Source organism: Pleuronectes platessa, chromosome 16 (assembly GCF_947347685.1).
Source record: "Pleuronectes platessa chromosome 16, fPlePla1.1, whole genome shotgun sequence".
Lineage (NCBI taxonomy): Eukaryota > Metazoa > Chordata > Actinopteri > Pleuronectiformes > Pleuronectidae > Pleuronectes > Pleuronectes platessa.
Genome location: NC_070641.1, coordinates 1,349,696 through 1,362,788, shown reverse-complemented (window position 1 = coordinate 1,362,788; position 13,093 = coordinate 1,349,696). Strand labels below are relative to the sequence as shown.

The 13,093-nt window shown below is 39.5% G+C and overlaps 1 protein-coding gene across 1 annotated transcript in view; it reads right to left on the bottom strand.

Moving 5' to 3' along the window:
- Nucleotides 1–12,659, bottom strand: part of tspan4b (tetraspanin 4b) — a 61,450-nt gene extending 48,791 nt beyond the window's left edge. The window contains exons 1-4 of the mRNA XM_053443011.1: nucleotides 12,353–12,659; nucleotides 3,195–3,264; nucleotides 2,855–3,046; nucleotides 2,532–2,606 (exon numbers count right to left, since the gene is read on the bottom strand). Of these exons, the coding sequence (XP_053298986.1) occupies nucleotides 2,532–2,606; nucleotides 2,855–3,046; nucleotides 3,195–3,263 (336 nt within the window). The 5' untranslated portion in view covers nucleotide 3,264; nucleotides 12,353–12,659. The remainder of the gene's footprint in view (nucleotides 1–2,531; nucleotides 2,607–2,854; nucleotides 3,047–3,194; nucleotides 3,265–12,352) is intronic.
- Nucleotides 12,660–13,093: the final 434 nt, after the last annotated feature.

Sequence of the window (13,093 nt, the reverse complement as noted above, 5' to 3'; positions counted from 1 at the left end):
CATAGTGCAAGCATTCAATTTAGACAGCGTCTCTCCTCAGGAGAAGGAAAACAGGAAACCGTAACGTTTTAGCTAGACCTCAGATAATATGAAAGTGTTCACCGTTCAAATTCAATATTTGTCATTAAGTTTCGTTCAGTTCAACGTTCTCATAAAAATGAACGTGTTCAATGAACGCGTTCTTTTGAACTCGTTCATGCACAACACTGCCTGAAACTCAATACTGGCCTACCTGTGCTGGATGCTGTTCACTGCAAAGAGCCCGGATGAGCTGTACTCACTTTGAAAATCAGCTGCTGCTCAAACTCAACAAGAAGTTTGTAGACTAGTGCTCTAAAGATGGACCAAAGTTTAACCAAAAGTTTAAATATACAGTGGGACAGCAGCATTTTAACTTTTTATTTTAGCTGTCATGTGGTTCATGTCTTGACATCTCCTCCCAAAAGTTCTTAAATGTTGTGTTGACATATTAAATGTTTAATGTTTCACATGTTAAATGTTTAATGTTTCACATGTTTAATGTCATTGCACTTATATTTGTAAAGATTCTCCTTTAATTAAAAATTACTGTTTTTAGATTGGATTTATGACCCCTTGTCCTTTTTTGCACTGTATAGGAGCGGCCCCCATCAAGTTGTTGGAAGTAACTAAGTAACTTTTACTTAAAGTACATTTTAGATGAACTACTTTTTACTTTTACTTGAGTAGATTTTTAGATGGGTAATTTTACTTGTACTTGAGTAAAATTTCATCAAAGTAAAGGTACTTTTACTTGAGTACAATATTTCAGTACTTTTTACACCTCTGATAGTGACTTACCCATATTTCTTGCCAAGTTTCTGCATGTGTTATTTTTGGTTGAACTTTATCATCTTGGAAACAAAGTGATTATAATTTAATAAATTTTTTCTCTATTTTAGAAATAGCACGGACTGATGGAGGAATGTAGTGAAGAATGTCACAAAAAGTTTTAATTGCTTATCAGAAATTCTTGAAAGTGATGTGAAGTTATTGTTCATGTACATGTTATTTAAGTACACAAGTTAAACGTGACAAAGGTATTGCACTATTTTTTGTAAGAAGCACACAGATTGATGTGGCAAAGTAGTGACAAATGTCACAAAAAAAAGTTTTAATTGGTTATCAGAAATTCCTGAAAGTGATGTGAAGTTAATGTGTATGTTATTTAAAATACGCAAGTTAAACTTGGCAAAGGTATTGCACTATTTTTTGTTAGAAGCACACAGACATGTAGCAAAGTAGTGACACATTTCACAAAAAGTTGTTTTAATTGCTTATCAGAAAAATTCCTGAAAGTCAATGTGTAAGTTAAACTTGGCCTATTTTGTTGGGGCAGGGGAGCGGGTGGGGGCATGAAAAATATTCTCGCTAATAAGTGGGGCATGACAGAAAAAGTTTGAGAACCACTGGATTAAACTCAGACATACACAGTCCAATCGAGTCCAAACTAGACATGTAAGAAAAGAGTCCCGGCCTGATGAAATCTACACAAAAATTATGACTTGAAATCACAGCGCCCCCTGGTGGCTACAGGAAGTGACATGTTTTATACTTTGATGAACTGTTCCTGGCTGCTTTACAATATACAGCTCAAAAGAGCTTTGTCAAGTCATTGGATCATGGTCCGAATTGTGACATTTCCTCAAACCGGGTAAACATCAATGTGCGGCGAAGGATTTTCCTTCGTCAAAGGACACGATGTTGTCATAACTCCACTGTGCATTGTCCTATCACTACTAAACTTCTGTCACATGATTAGAGTACAAGCCTGAACAGCTCTATCTGTCAATATCTCCTCAGTGTCATAGCGCCACCTACTGAATCGCCAAGAAACAGGAAGTACTTTGTTAATCCACTTTGCATTATCCAACCCGCTCCAAACCTCTGACCTATGATCACAATCCTGACCTGAAAAGCTCCATATATGAATATTAGTTCAGGGTCATAGCGCCACCTACTGATCAGTGTGAAAATTAAGTTGTGTTAACATTGTCCAATTGACTCAAAATTGCTCCCGCTACATCAGAGCGCCTACTTGAACAGATCTATATGCCTGTGCGTAATAATAGTGATGGCACCACCTACTGGCAACAGGAAGTAAGCTTTGTTTTACAACTATCATTCGATTTACATAAAATGTTCACAGTGTGATGTTCTATTGATAGCGTGGAGCGTAATGAGCAATTAGCAGGCAAGCATCGACGTCGTGTGACGGACACAGGAAGTGAAGCGTTTATCCTTACAACAGTGCGCACAACGCATGCAACGCGGAGACGTGTGCTTGGTCATCGATTGCTCTCTCCACCGACCGCAACAGGCTTCAACATGCGGGTGCTCGGGACTGCAAGTGCTACAATGTAGCCCTAGTTCTTATTGACCCTTATTTATTTGACCAAGGTCGGGGGTTATTGATTTTACTATCTCATCGCTGTGTACGTTACCCTGGAACATGTATAGTATACAGGTATATAACAACCATTGAGCCCTAACCTTGTAGATGGTGAGCTCACCTTGTCATGGAAGATGTGTAAAACCAACACTACAGTCACCTCCGTCAGGACAAGGAGCAAAAGGATCACAAAGAACTGCAAAACAGAGAAAAGCTGTTGAAAACTGGCACCATAGTACAAGACAGAACCGTTTAGATTATCTATAAATTGAAATTATAATATCTGAATTTGACCCACAGCGATCATCTCTGACCACCTTTGCTGCAAGTCATTCCTTATCTCTCTCTTTCCTTGTTCCATGGAATCTCTCTACTGTTGGCTATTGAATAAATCCCCAAAACGTTACAGCTAAAGGAAAGAATTATGTAATGTAGACTTCTCACCATGAACAACAGGCAGCGCTGCTCCTTAAGGGCTCCAAGACAACCCAGGAAGCCAGTGACCATGGTTATGCCACCAGCAACTAGCAGCAGATTGGCAGCTGAGAGGGATGGAAAGGACAGAGGAAGAGAGGAAAACTCTGCCTGTGTGAAGGACAGCCATACTCCAACTCCAAATAGACCACATCCTCCTAGCTTTTCAGGGAGTGTTCAAATCAAACCAGTGTCAAAATGCAGCATTATTCACAATGCACTGATGAAAATAATGTATGGCAAGAATAGCTTGGTAAATCACATTAACACATTTGGCAACTATGGGGGATTGTCTTGTGCAAATACTAACCCAGAAGATAAGGTTTAAGACAAACATCAAATATTTGACACAGCACAAACACCTCTGAGACACCGACATCCTGCAAAAGAAAGAGTGAAACAGACCATTAATCAACCTACAAATTAAAAAAATGGATTATTCACAGCCACTCACCAAAATGTACCTCAAGCCTAAAGAAAAATGTACATTGAAATTTATTATGTATTCCTATTTGCCTCTTTTTGCCAACATTACATTTTAACTGGGGGTTTTCTTTTTCTCAAGTGGCGCATGTCTCCAATGCGTTCTTCTCCTACAGTGCACTCTACCTCCCTCTCCATTCCCCCGGCTTCTCTGTTATGGGACAGCTTGTATTGAGAGACCTCACCACTGCCTGTACCGTATCTTCGATCAATCTTACCAGGGCACTGATGGACATCGTCACACCAGGTACAGCGCTGACCAGCTGCCTGGTGTGGGCTCTGTGTGCACTACAATGGCCCGAGCGTCGCGCCTGAGCGCTCGTGCTACAGAAGGTGAACTGCACCCGCTGCTCAATATTTGTCAGAGGCATCTCTTCCACTGGCCCTGCACCTGTTTTATTTGCAGTGGTTTTATTATGAGCTATTGTGTCTTGTGGATTCTATGTCGTGCCGGCTGATCGTAGTGGGAATGACGGATCCTTTGTCGCGGTGGAGTGAGATAATGGAGGTGGACCAAGACCGATGTGGCAGCTGATGATGGATCCTAACTGGCAGCAATGGACAATGACTGTGGACTATAGTGGATCCGATCTTGATGATGGATCATGATCATTCTGGCTGCTGACCATAGACTATGATTGGAGCAGGACTGCTTGATATATAGTATCGAAGTTATCCTTCAAAATGTTTACCCTCATCAATGCTGCTAAAAACTTAAATCTTGATGATGTTTTCCTACACTTGACATCTATTGCACGTCTGTCCGTCCTGGGAGAGGGATCCCTCACATGTGACTCTCTCTGAGGTTTCTACCTATTTTTACCCTGTTAAAAGGGTTTTTAGTAGTTTTTCCTTACTCTTGCTGAGGGTTAAGGACAGAGGATGTCTCACCATGTTAAAGCCCTATGAGACAAATTGTGATTTGTGAATATGGCCTATACAAATAAAATTTGATTGATGATGATTGATTTTGTCTGCCAGCATGAGGAGAGGAGTCGAATGGCAGGGCAACAAGTTTGACCAAGTGAAGAAACAGCGCCAAGAGCGAGGGATATCATGCTCTATGCTGGATCTGGCAAGTCTCCACAAAAAAACGGTCACACACCCTCACCTCGCCAGACATCGAAGTTGATTTCTTTGCATCGAAGGACTTAGAACCGGTGTAACAGGCCATAGTATACCCCCAGCATTAATTGGCATAGGCAAATTCATACCCCTCAGGCCAGATTATACCCCCATGATATCAGTAGTATTGAGTGATATACACGAGAATTCGGCTTTGTCAGGCAAGTTAAGTGAGAAACAGAAAAAAATATTAGACTTCCACAAAGATCAAAGATTACTACCTGAAACTTCAACTTCTAAGTATAGCAAGTCCTCGCTACAATATAAATGTTCAAATTTAAACACTGATAACATCAAAACATCCTCAAAGATCAAAGATTACTACAACACTTCTCAGTAGTGCTGCACATTGAAATAAAAGCACATACCCAAAACATAATGTAATTGTTAAATAATATAATAAAAGTCATAACGTCCTGAAACTTCAACTTCTAAGACTAGCAAGTCCTCGCTACAATATAAATGTTCAAATTTAAACACTGATAACATCAAAACATCCTCAAAGATCAAAGATGACTACAACACTTCTCAGTAGTGCTGCACATTAAAATAAAAGCATATACCCAAAACATAATGTAATTGTAAAATAATATAATAAAGGTCATAACGTCCTGAAACTTCAACTTCTAAGATTATGAAGTCCTCGCTACAGTATAAATGTTCAAAGTTTAACACTGATAACAACATAAAAATTATCATGCTTGTTTTCAAGATAAGGTGCATGCTCTGTTGATGACTGCAGACTGAAACTTGTGGGATCGGTCAACCAATCCATGGAGTCACCGACTTTTGTGTGGAGAACGATGTCGCAACTCAACAGATTCGCTATGGCCATTATCTCTGCATCAGTTGCCCAGACTCCATCATGAGAGATGCCAGAGGTGTTCACATATTCATTCACATTTTGGTTCAAGCAGTCCTGTCGATTTTTTGTCAAGTCAGTGTTCATGTGGTGGACGACTTTATCTCTGAGAAGGGAATGGTTGTCCTATGATCCTGTCAGGATGTAGCTGATGGCCCGGAAGTAGCAGTTCCCATCACCTTTGGCTTTATATGTACGCCGTGGTTGTCCAAGGTCCTTCGTGCGTCTAAAGTACACAACCTTACCAAACGTAAGGCCAAGAGTGGTGCTAAGATACTTCTTTCCTGAACTTGGAAGTGGGTTGAAAGTCTTGGTATGGTTGTGTTTCTGTGAGATATAGATGTCATCATTGTCTGGTTCTTCACGTGGTCTTTTGAGTGTCTTTTGCTTTGGGCTGTAATTGGCAGATAGGGTTGCAAAGGGCCGGACAATTTCCGGTAAATTCCGGAAACTTTCCATGGGAATATTAAGCTCGGGAATTTTGAAAAAAAAAAAAAAATACGCAAACTAAACGCTGAGCAATAAAAACATCATTCAAAACTCTATTTTAAAGATGTATGGAAGGCAGCACACGCTGCACTTTGAATTTCAACCCTGCACTGTGCATTTCTCCATCTCATAGACAGATAATTCCAAGCATCCTGCACACTACAGCAGGGCTATTGAGGCCTGCTGTAGTGTGCAGGACTAATCTGTTCATCTAGTCTATTTCTATTTATTTATCCATCAATTGTAAAATATTTTTAAAGAAGATTCCAATTGTTTGGCCAACTATTTATATCTCTGGCATTGCATAAGTGTTTTTTTACAAGCTTTTATCTCATCTTATTCTACAGAACAATGCCACGTGCACTATCTCCTGTATGGAGACATTTCACCCCAGCCAATGTAGAAGGAAAGGCTGTGCACATTTGCAAATACTGTGCAAAGACCTATGTTAAGAATGACACAAAGATGCAGAAGCATATAGTCAAGTGCCCAAAGTTTCCTCAGGGCTAAAATCCGCCTATGACAAAACAAAATGTTTATATTTATGTCTGTATATGACAAGGTAAATACAGTTAGTTTAAATTACCCACACAATTTCCAGTTTATTCCCGTTAACTCCCGTATATTCCAACTTTGAATATTCCCGGAATTTTGCAACCCTATTGACAGAGTTACTGGGAGAATCATCAGGGGAATGGTGGTGGAGAAGCCTCTTCATCCTGGTAAATCTTAAAGCTGCTGGTAGGTGCTCCTCAGTATCTTGTCTATTATTTTTCTTCCAGTACCAGAGTCCAGAGTGCTTGAACTTCAGCCTTCATCGAACGTTTGTTAGGACGTCTCCTGCATGTCTGGGCATCTCAGGGAGTGGAGGAGGGATACAGAACCGGGCAACATTCAACAATAATATTAAGAGTGTACTGCACTAGGTGCATGCAAGTTTCATACGCAGAAGGGGGCGCAGTTTTTGGCGCCCCCTTCAGGTGGTGTTCTAGGCAACCACCATTGTCTCCAATAGGAAGGACCGGCCCTGCATGGAGGGGTATAGTATGGCCTATGCGGGCGGCTGTGCCTGAGGGGGTAGAGTGGTCGTCCTCCAACCTGAAGGTCGGCGGTTTGATCCCCAGTCTGACCCATCTGCATGCCGAAGTGTCCTTGGGCAAGATGCTGAACCCTGAATGGCCCCCCATAGAATAACAAAGTCCTGCAATTAGATCCACTGTATGAATGAGTGTGTGAATGGGTGAATATAAAAACTGTACTGTAAAGTGCTTTGAGTGGTCATCAAGACTAGAAAAGCGCTCTATAAATACAAAGCCATTTACCATTTAGGTAAATGGTAAATGGGTATAGCTTGGCCGAGGACAGTTTATCCCCGGGGTATACCCCAGGTTTAATCTGGGCGGTGGTTAATTTGGCCTGTTACACCTGTATTGTGTTAGAACTGAACTCTTAATGGCCATATACAAGGTATGTTGGAACATTACTCTATTGGTTAATGCGCTTACGGACCAGATTTATAGTGTTGTGTCTACATCTTGTTTGTTTTAATTTTACTTATTCCAAAAATAGCTATTTGTGACACTAGCATACTATTATTTTCCATAGATACGTGTGGACATACATGCAGGTAAAGGGTCTGCATAAGCAGACCCTATACCTTTGGGTTTATATAATGGCTGTCAAAATTTACGCGTTAACGCAGGATGATTAATTTGAGGGATTAGTGAATTTTTTTAATGCATGCGCAGAATGATCCTCTCCTCTACCCATACCCACCCCAACTCACTCGCTCAGGGCAGCACACGCAGTGAGATCAGAGCTCGTTCACGTGAAGCAGCCGGTCAGTGACTTTGTAGAAGAACAGTGAAATTCAGATTTTCTCTGGTCACAGCTTCGTCATGATCAGAGCAGTAGCTATCTGCTAATCTTCTCTCCATGGAACTAAACACATTCATCACTACTAATCAGGACCTGATCAGTAAATGAAGTAACTTAGTGTTTGTTTGATTTGCTCGAGAGTTAATGAGGCTGCAATTAAACATCATGCAAATGACTCTCCAACATTTTGTGCTCAGTAAACACAAGACGTGACAGTCAGGACTCAGTGTTAAAGTGAGTGGAGCGACACGCAGACATGATCCGACACCAGTGATTCATAACCAAACACATGACCATAAATTTGTCATCTAAATCATCCCGATAAAAAATGAACTATGAATTTGAACCAGTTCATTTTCATCTGCATGGAATGAACTTTATTGCTCAATCTTAATAACTATGTCATTTGGCCACAATAACATTTAGTTGTGGCTGACAAAATGAAAGTTGAGGGTGGGGATGTGGAGTTAAAGCAAGCCAGGTACCCTTTTCATTCATTTAGCTCGAGTAGGAGAGCCACCGCTCATAGTTGTTGAATTTTTCTGTTGTATCTATGTATTGTTAAAAGTGCTTTTACTTTGTAAACAAATTGCTTTGAATGATGTTGGAGATAGGCACATGCTGCTCCCATGCTGCTCCCATGAACGTCTGCATACAGTGGACATAAAAAGTCTTTACACCCCTGTTAAAAGGCCAGGCTTTTATGATGTAAAAAAATGGGACCAAAATAAATCTAGTCAGAACTTTCCACACCATTAATTTTGACACACATTTTGAAGACAGCCTCCAATAAGTGGAGAAAAATATAGCACAACACTGACATTACCATGAACTGGAAGTCCCTCCAAAATTGATGAAAAGACGAGTAGAAAACTGGTCAGGGAGGCTTCCAAGAGGCTTACAGCAACATCAAAGGAGCTGAAGAAATTTCTGGCAAGTACTGGCTGTGTACTACATGTAACATTGATCTCCGGTATTCTTCGTATGTTTGGGCTATGGGGTAGTGTGCCAAGACGGAAGTCATTTCTTACGAAGAAAAAGATCCAAGCCCGGCTAAATTTTATGAGTTTAACTTTTTGGCCATAATTCCAAAAGGTATGTTTATGGTGAAAACAAATTATATTATCAAAACGATCTGGCAGCATTTTTTGACTCCCGGTTTGACCGATTTCTAAATCAGCTCTACAGCTGAACAGTGGTTCAGAGGTGTGTAACCTTTTTGACAATAAGTTCAAATGTTACATTTTCTTTACTAATTAGTGTACCATACCAACATTTTTTTATATTAAGTTTTATTATTGAACTAAATTAATATTTTCAACAGAGATGTCATTTTATTCCATCCATATTAACTATATGTTAGGGCTGTGAAATGATTACAATTTTTAATCAAATTAATCACAGGTTTCTATGGATTAATCATGATTAATCACATTACAGATTTTCTCTGTATATTTTTGTGAAAACAAAAAATGTATGACAAAAGACGGATATATACATTTAACATGTTTTCTTTCTATATTCATAAATAAACAAAACAATGGTGCTGCAACTCAGCAGTTCTTTAGCAGTTATCTTTGCTATTCCATATGGAACATTAATATAATCTTCATCCTAAACAGAATTCGGGCTTCTTAGACATTGTATGGTTGAATAAAACTTGTTTCTTTTCTTTTTAAATCAAACCGAAATTATTTGAGCTTCTTAGCCATTTTTTTTATAGGATGGTTGAAATTTTTTATAATTTTTGTCAAAAAACCATTAATCACACCATGACACCATCTAATGCCTCTAAAGGTCCTCTTAGCTAGTCGTTTTTTAGCCAGTTGGTGAGGTAAACTAACTTGTTCACATTCTCTGACAGTAAAGCTGACCGCTTCTTTTGCACAATGTGTCCTGCGAGTGAGTCTGGTTTGGCGCATTCCACTTGAACGCCCCTCGCCGACCAACGCATGCTTCGCGTTGCTGTGGTAGGGGAGAGCGGGGTAATGCGGGATTTTTTTTACATTTGCTCCCCTCTAGGCGAGCTAAAATGATATCAGTAAAATGTACACATTTCCCATTAATTCAGGATGTTTTCTAGAAATGGAAATGATCAGAATGTCTTCAGGACAAAGGGCAGTGAAAATATGATTGTTTTTAAAAAAGTGGTCTTGTGTCGCACTTTAGGGGTAAAGTGGTCCACTTACTTTTTCCACTTTAAAACTACCATAACAACACATGTTGTAATAGTTAAAATCCTGACAGCTAGATTGACAAACACACATTCCAATACTAATATCGGACTAGTGACAGAATCATGGGGATTGGTCAATTAAGCACATTTATGATTATTATGATTCATGTGATCTCTTGCACACCCTAGCTTACCGGCACATTGTTTCACTGGCAGGGACAGGGATATTGTTTTTCTCTGCGTATTCAAATGCCAGTTCACGGCACTTAACTGGAGCAAGGCCATGGAACTGGTCAGCTAGTTGTTTCAAGTGTTTGGCAAGCTCCTCCTCCATCTCATCTGTGAATATTCTCTTTACCTCAGCTACTGCACCCCAGGCTACTGATTTTACTTTCCCTTCCTCTGTTTTATTTATGAATCTTTTGAGGGTTGTCTTATCAATATTTCTATCCCTTCCAGCTTTTCTCAAGGACTTCTTTCCTTGCATGACCTCAGCGGCAGCACTCTCCATCTCTGCGAGGGGTATTTGGCCTCAGGTGGTCTTCCTGTTGTAGTTTCTTAGCATGATGGCTTTTCTACAATGTTTATGACATTAAAATAAAACATATATAATGTAATATAACACTAAAATATGTTTAAGACTAAACTTAACTTGTGCTTCATATTTCGTGCTTTGTCTCAAAGTGGTGCCTAACACTGGACGTTCGGCACAAAACATTTTTAAAACATAGCGTGGACACATCTCGGTCTTTATGAAAAATACAGCCATAGTCTTCTGCCCATGAGGGCTGAAAGGGTTAGATACTTAACCCCTAAATGCCCCCTTGGGGAATGCACTAATTGCTTTGGATAAAAGTTTCTGTCCAATGACATGTAATGTGACGCTGCCTTCCCCTAAATAGCTGCTAATTCATTGTATCACATGTCCAAATCGGACCAAATGTGTCACTGCACATGGGGCCTTAAGAATACATTAACAAGTGTGAAGCTGGTACGATAAATACTTCATGTGATATGCGTTTCACAAACAGACAAAAATTGTGAACCAACCAGCAGGTATAAAACACGGTTATTTCCTTTTCCATGTGCTCATTTATGGATCTTGAGTATTTGAATGTGACTCCAACCCCAGAGTTGTTTTTCGTCTTTATTCAACAGAAATTGCCATCTCAGTATACATGCTCACTTTGGAAGTCTGATTTGTCTCTGATTGAATGGTCTCACACTACTGACCCCACAGAGGAAGTCAAACTGCTGACAGGAAGAAAGCTCCCTTCCCTCCTAACTAAACATAATTATACTGGTGAAGGCATTTCCCATGACTAGAGCAAACCTGTGATGTGCAGAAGAGTTCAGAGCAAACATCTTTTCCCAACACAGCAGAGCCACATATTGTTAATATAGCTAGAATGATTGATGTTATTCAGATATAAGACTTTGAGTATGTACGATAAACATGAGAATTTTAAATGTAGGCACTAAAACATGATACTCAGAATTGCATCCTTTGTCTTATTTGCATGTTTCTATGACCTACTCTTATTTAATTACCGTAAATGGTCTGTATTTATATCGCACTTTTCTAGTCTTGATGACCGCTTTACAATTCACACACACATTCATGCAGTGCATCTATGGGTAGCACTTTTCTATGGGGGGCCGTTCGGGGTTCAGTATCTTGCCCAAGAAAACTTTAACATGCAGATGGGGAAGACTAGGATCGAACCTGGTTGAAGGACGAGCACTCTACCCCTCAACCAAAGCTGCCCCTAGAGGTCGAAGGAAATGAAAAGTAACCTTTTGACACTACCACAGAAATGAATTAATCATTACTTTTCAGTTTCTTTTATCAACATTTCATCATAAGCTTTTCTTTGCTACTGCAAAAACTGTGCTGGGTCATATTTAAAGCCTACGCCCTTTTCAGTCTTTTTGACAGTTTATGCTGGCAATATTTTACAATAAATTATTTCATATTTCCGCTTTGGCTTATTTATATAAATTGATAATAAACATAGCTAGGGGAGGTCCTTGAAAATAAGGGACAAAATATAGAATATTCCATTTGAGTTTTTTTACTATCCTCATTCATCGATGGTATGGCTGATTTTCTAAGGTGGACTACTAAGCTCACACAGCATGAATCAGAAAGAAAGAAAGACTTTATTAAGAACTGCCAAGTATCCATATTCTTTAAATTATTATAGAGAATTGTGATACAGTACAATACAATGTAGATTTCATTGGTTTATAAACTTTACAAAGTTTAGGTTCATTTGTGTTATTTGCTCCCCTTTTCTATTACACATTTTTTGAACCCTTTGATGCCACGTCTTCTGTTTTTTATGTAAAGAAATTACCTAACAAGACAATTACAAAAAACAAGACTTTTGACAGTCTTGAGTCTGAGACTTAAAGTCAAGATTCTTTGTTCACAGTTCAAATAAAACCTTACCTGAGGATGAGGGTCAGTTGTCTTGTCTTGTCCAAGCTCGTCTTTGTAACTACTGCTTCCTTCAATCCCTGGGTTTGATCTTTGCTTTCAGATCTCCTTTGTATTGTACTGTGATCTAGGCTTTATCTTCTTCTTCTACTCTTCTATATTATTCGTAACTGGTAGAGTGTGTCTGCATGCTTTCTCCAGTTGTCCCCATCCCCAATTCTGACACTTACATGTTAGTTCAGAATTAGTTTTGTTCCCTTTTGTAAACAGATCTCTCTCCCTCCCTCCCCCTACTCCAATTATTGCCAGATGTCTGTGTTGTTGGCCGCCTCTCGGCGTGTTCCTCCCTCTTGTCCCTCCTCCAGCCCACAGCCACGAAAGCTAAGCCTGTTTCACATATCACTTTTTGTCTCTTTGTTCTAAAAACTTTGAATACTATGACCTTTGTCTTGGTGATTTTCACTTTCGTGGCTGAAAAAGCACATATGCAAGCAACTACACATATAACGACAGAAACTTTCTTTCATGACAAAATTGTGTATTTTACAGAGCCCCTGCGAAAACATTTCTTTGCAATTTTTTAAGTTGTGGGGACAAAATAATAGGCCATGGCTTTGAAGTCGTGTGAACGAGATAAATTACTCATGGCAATACAGCAACACCAGTGTCAGCTCTCTTTTGAGACATCTTCATCTGTTTCTTCTACGTATGACACCAGTAGACAAACTAAACACCTTTTGAGTTTTTCTGACA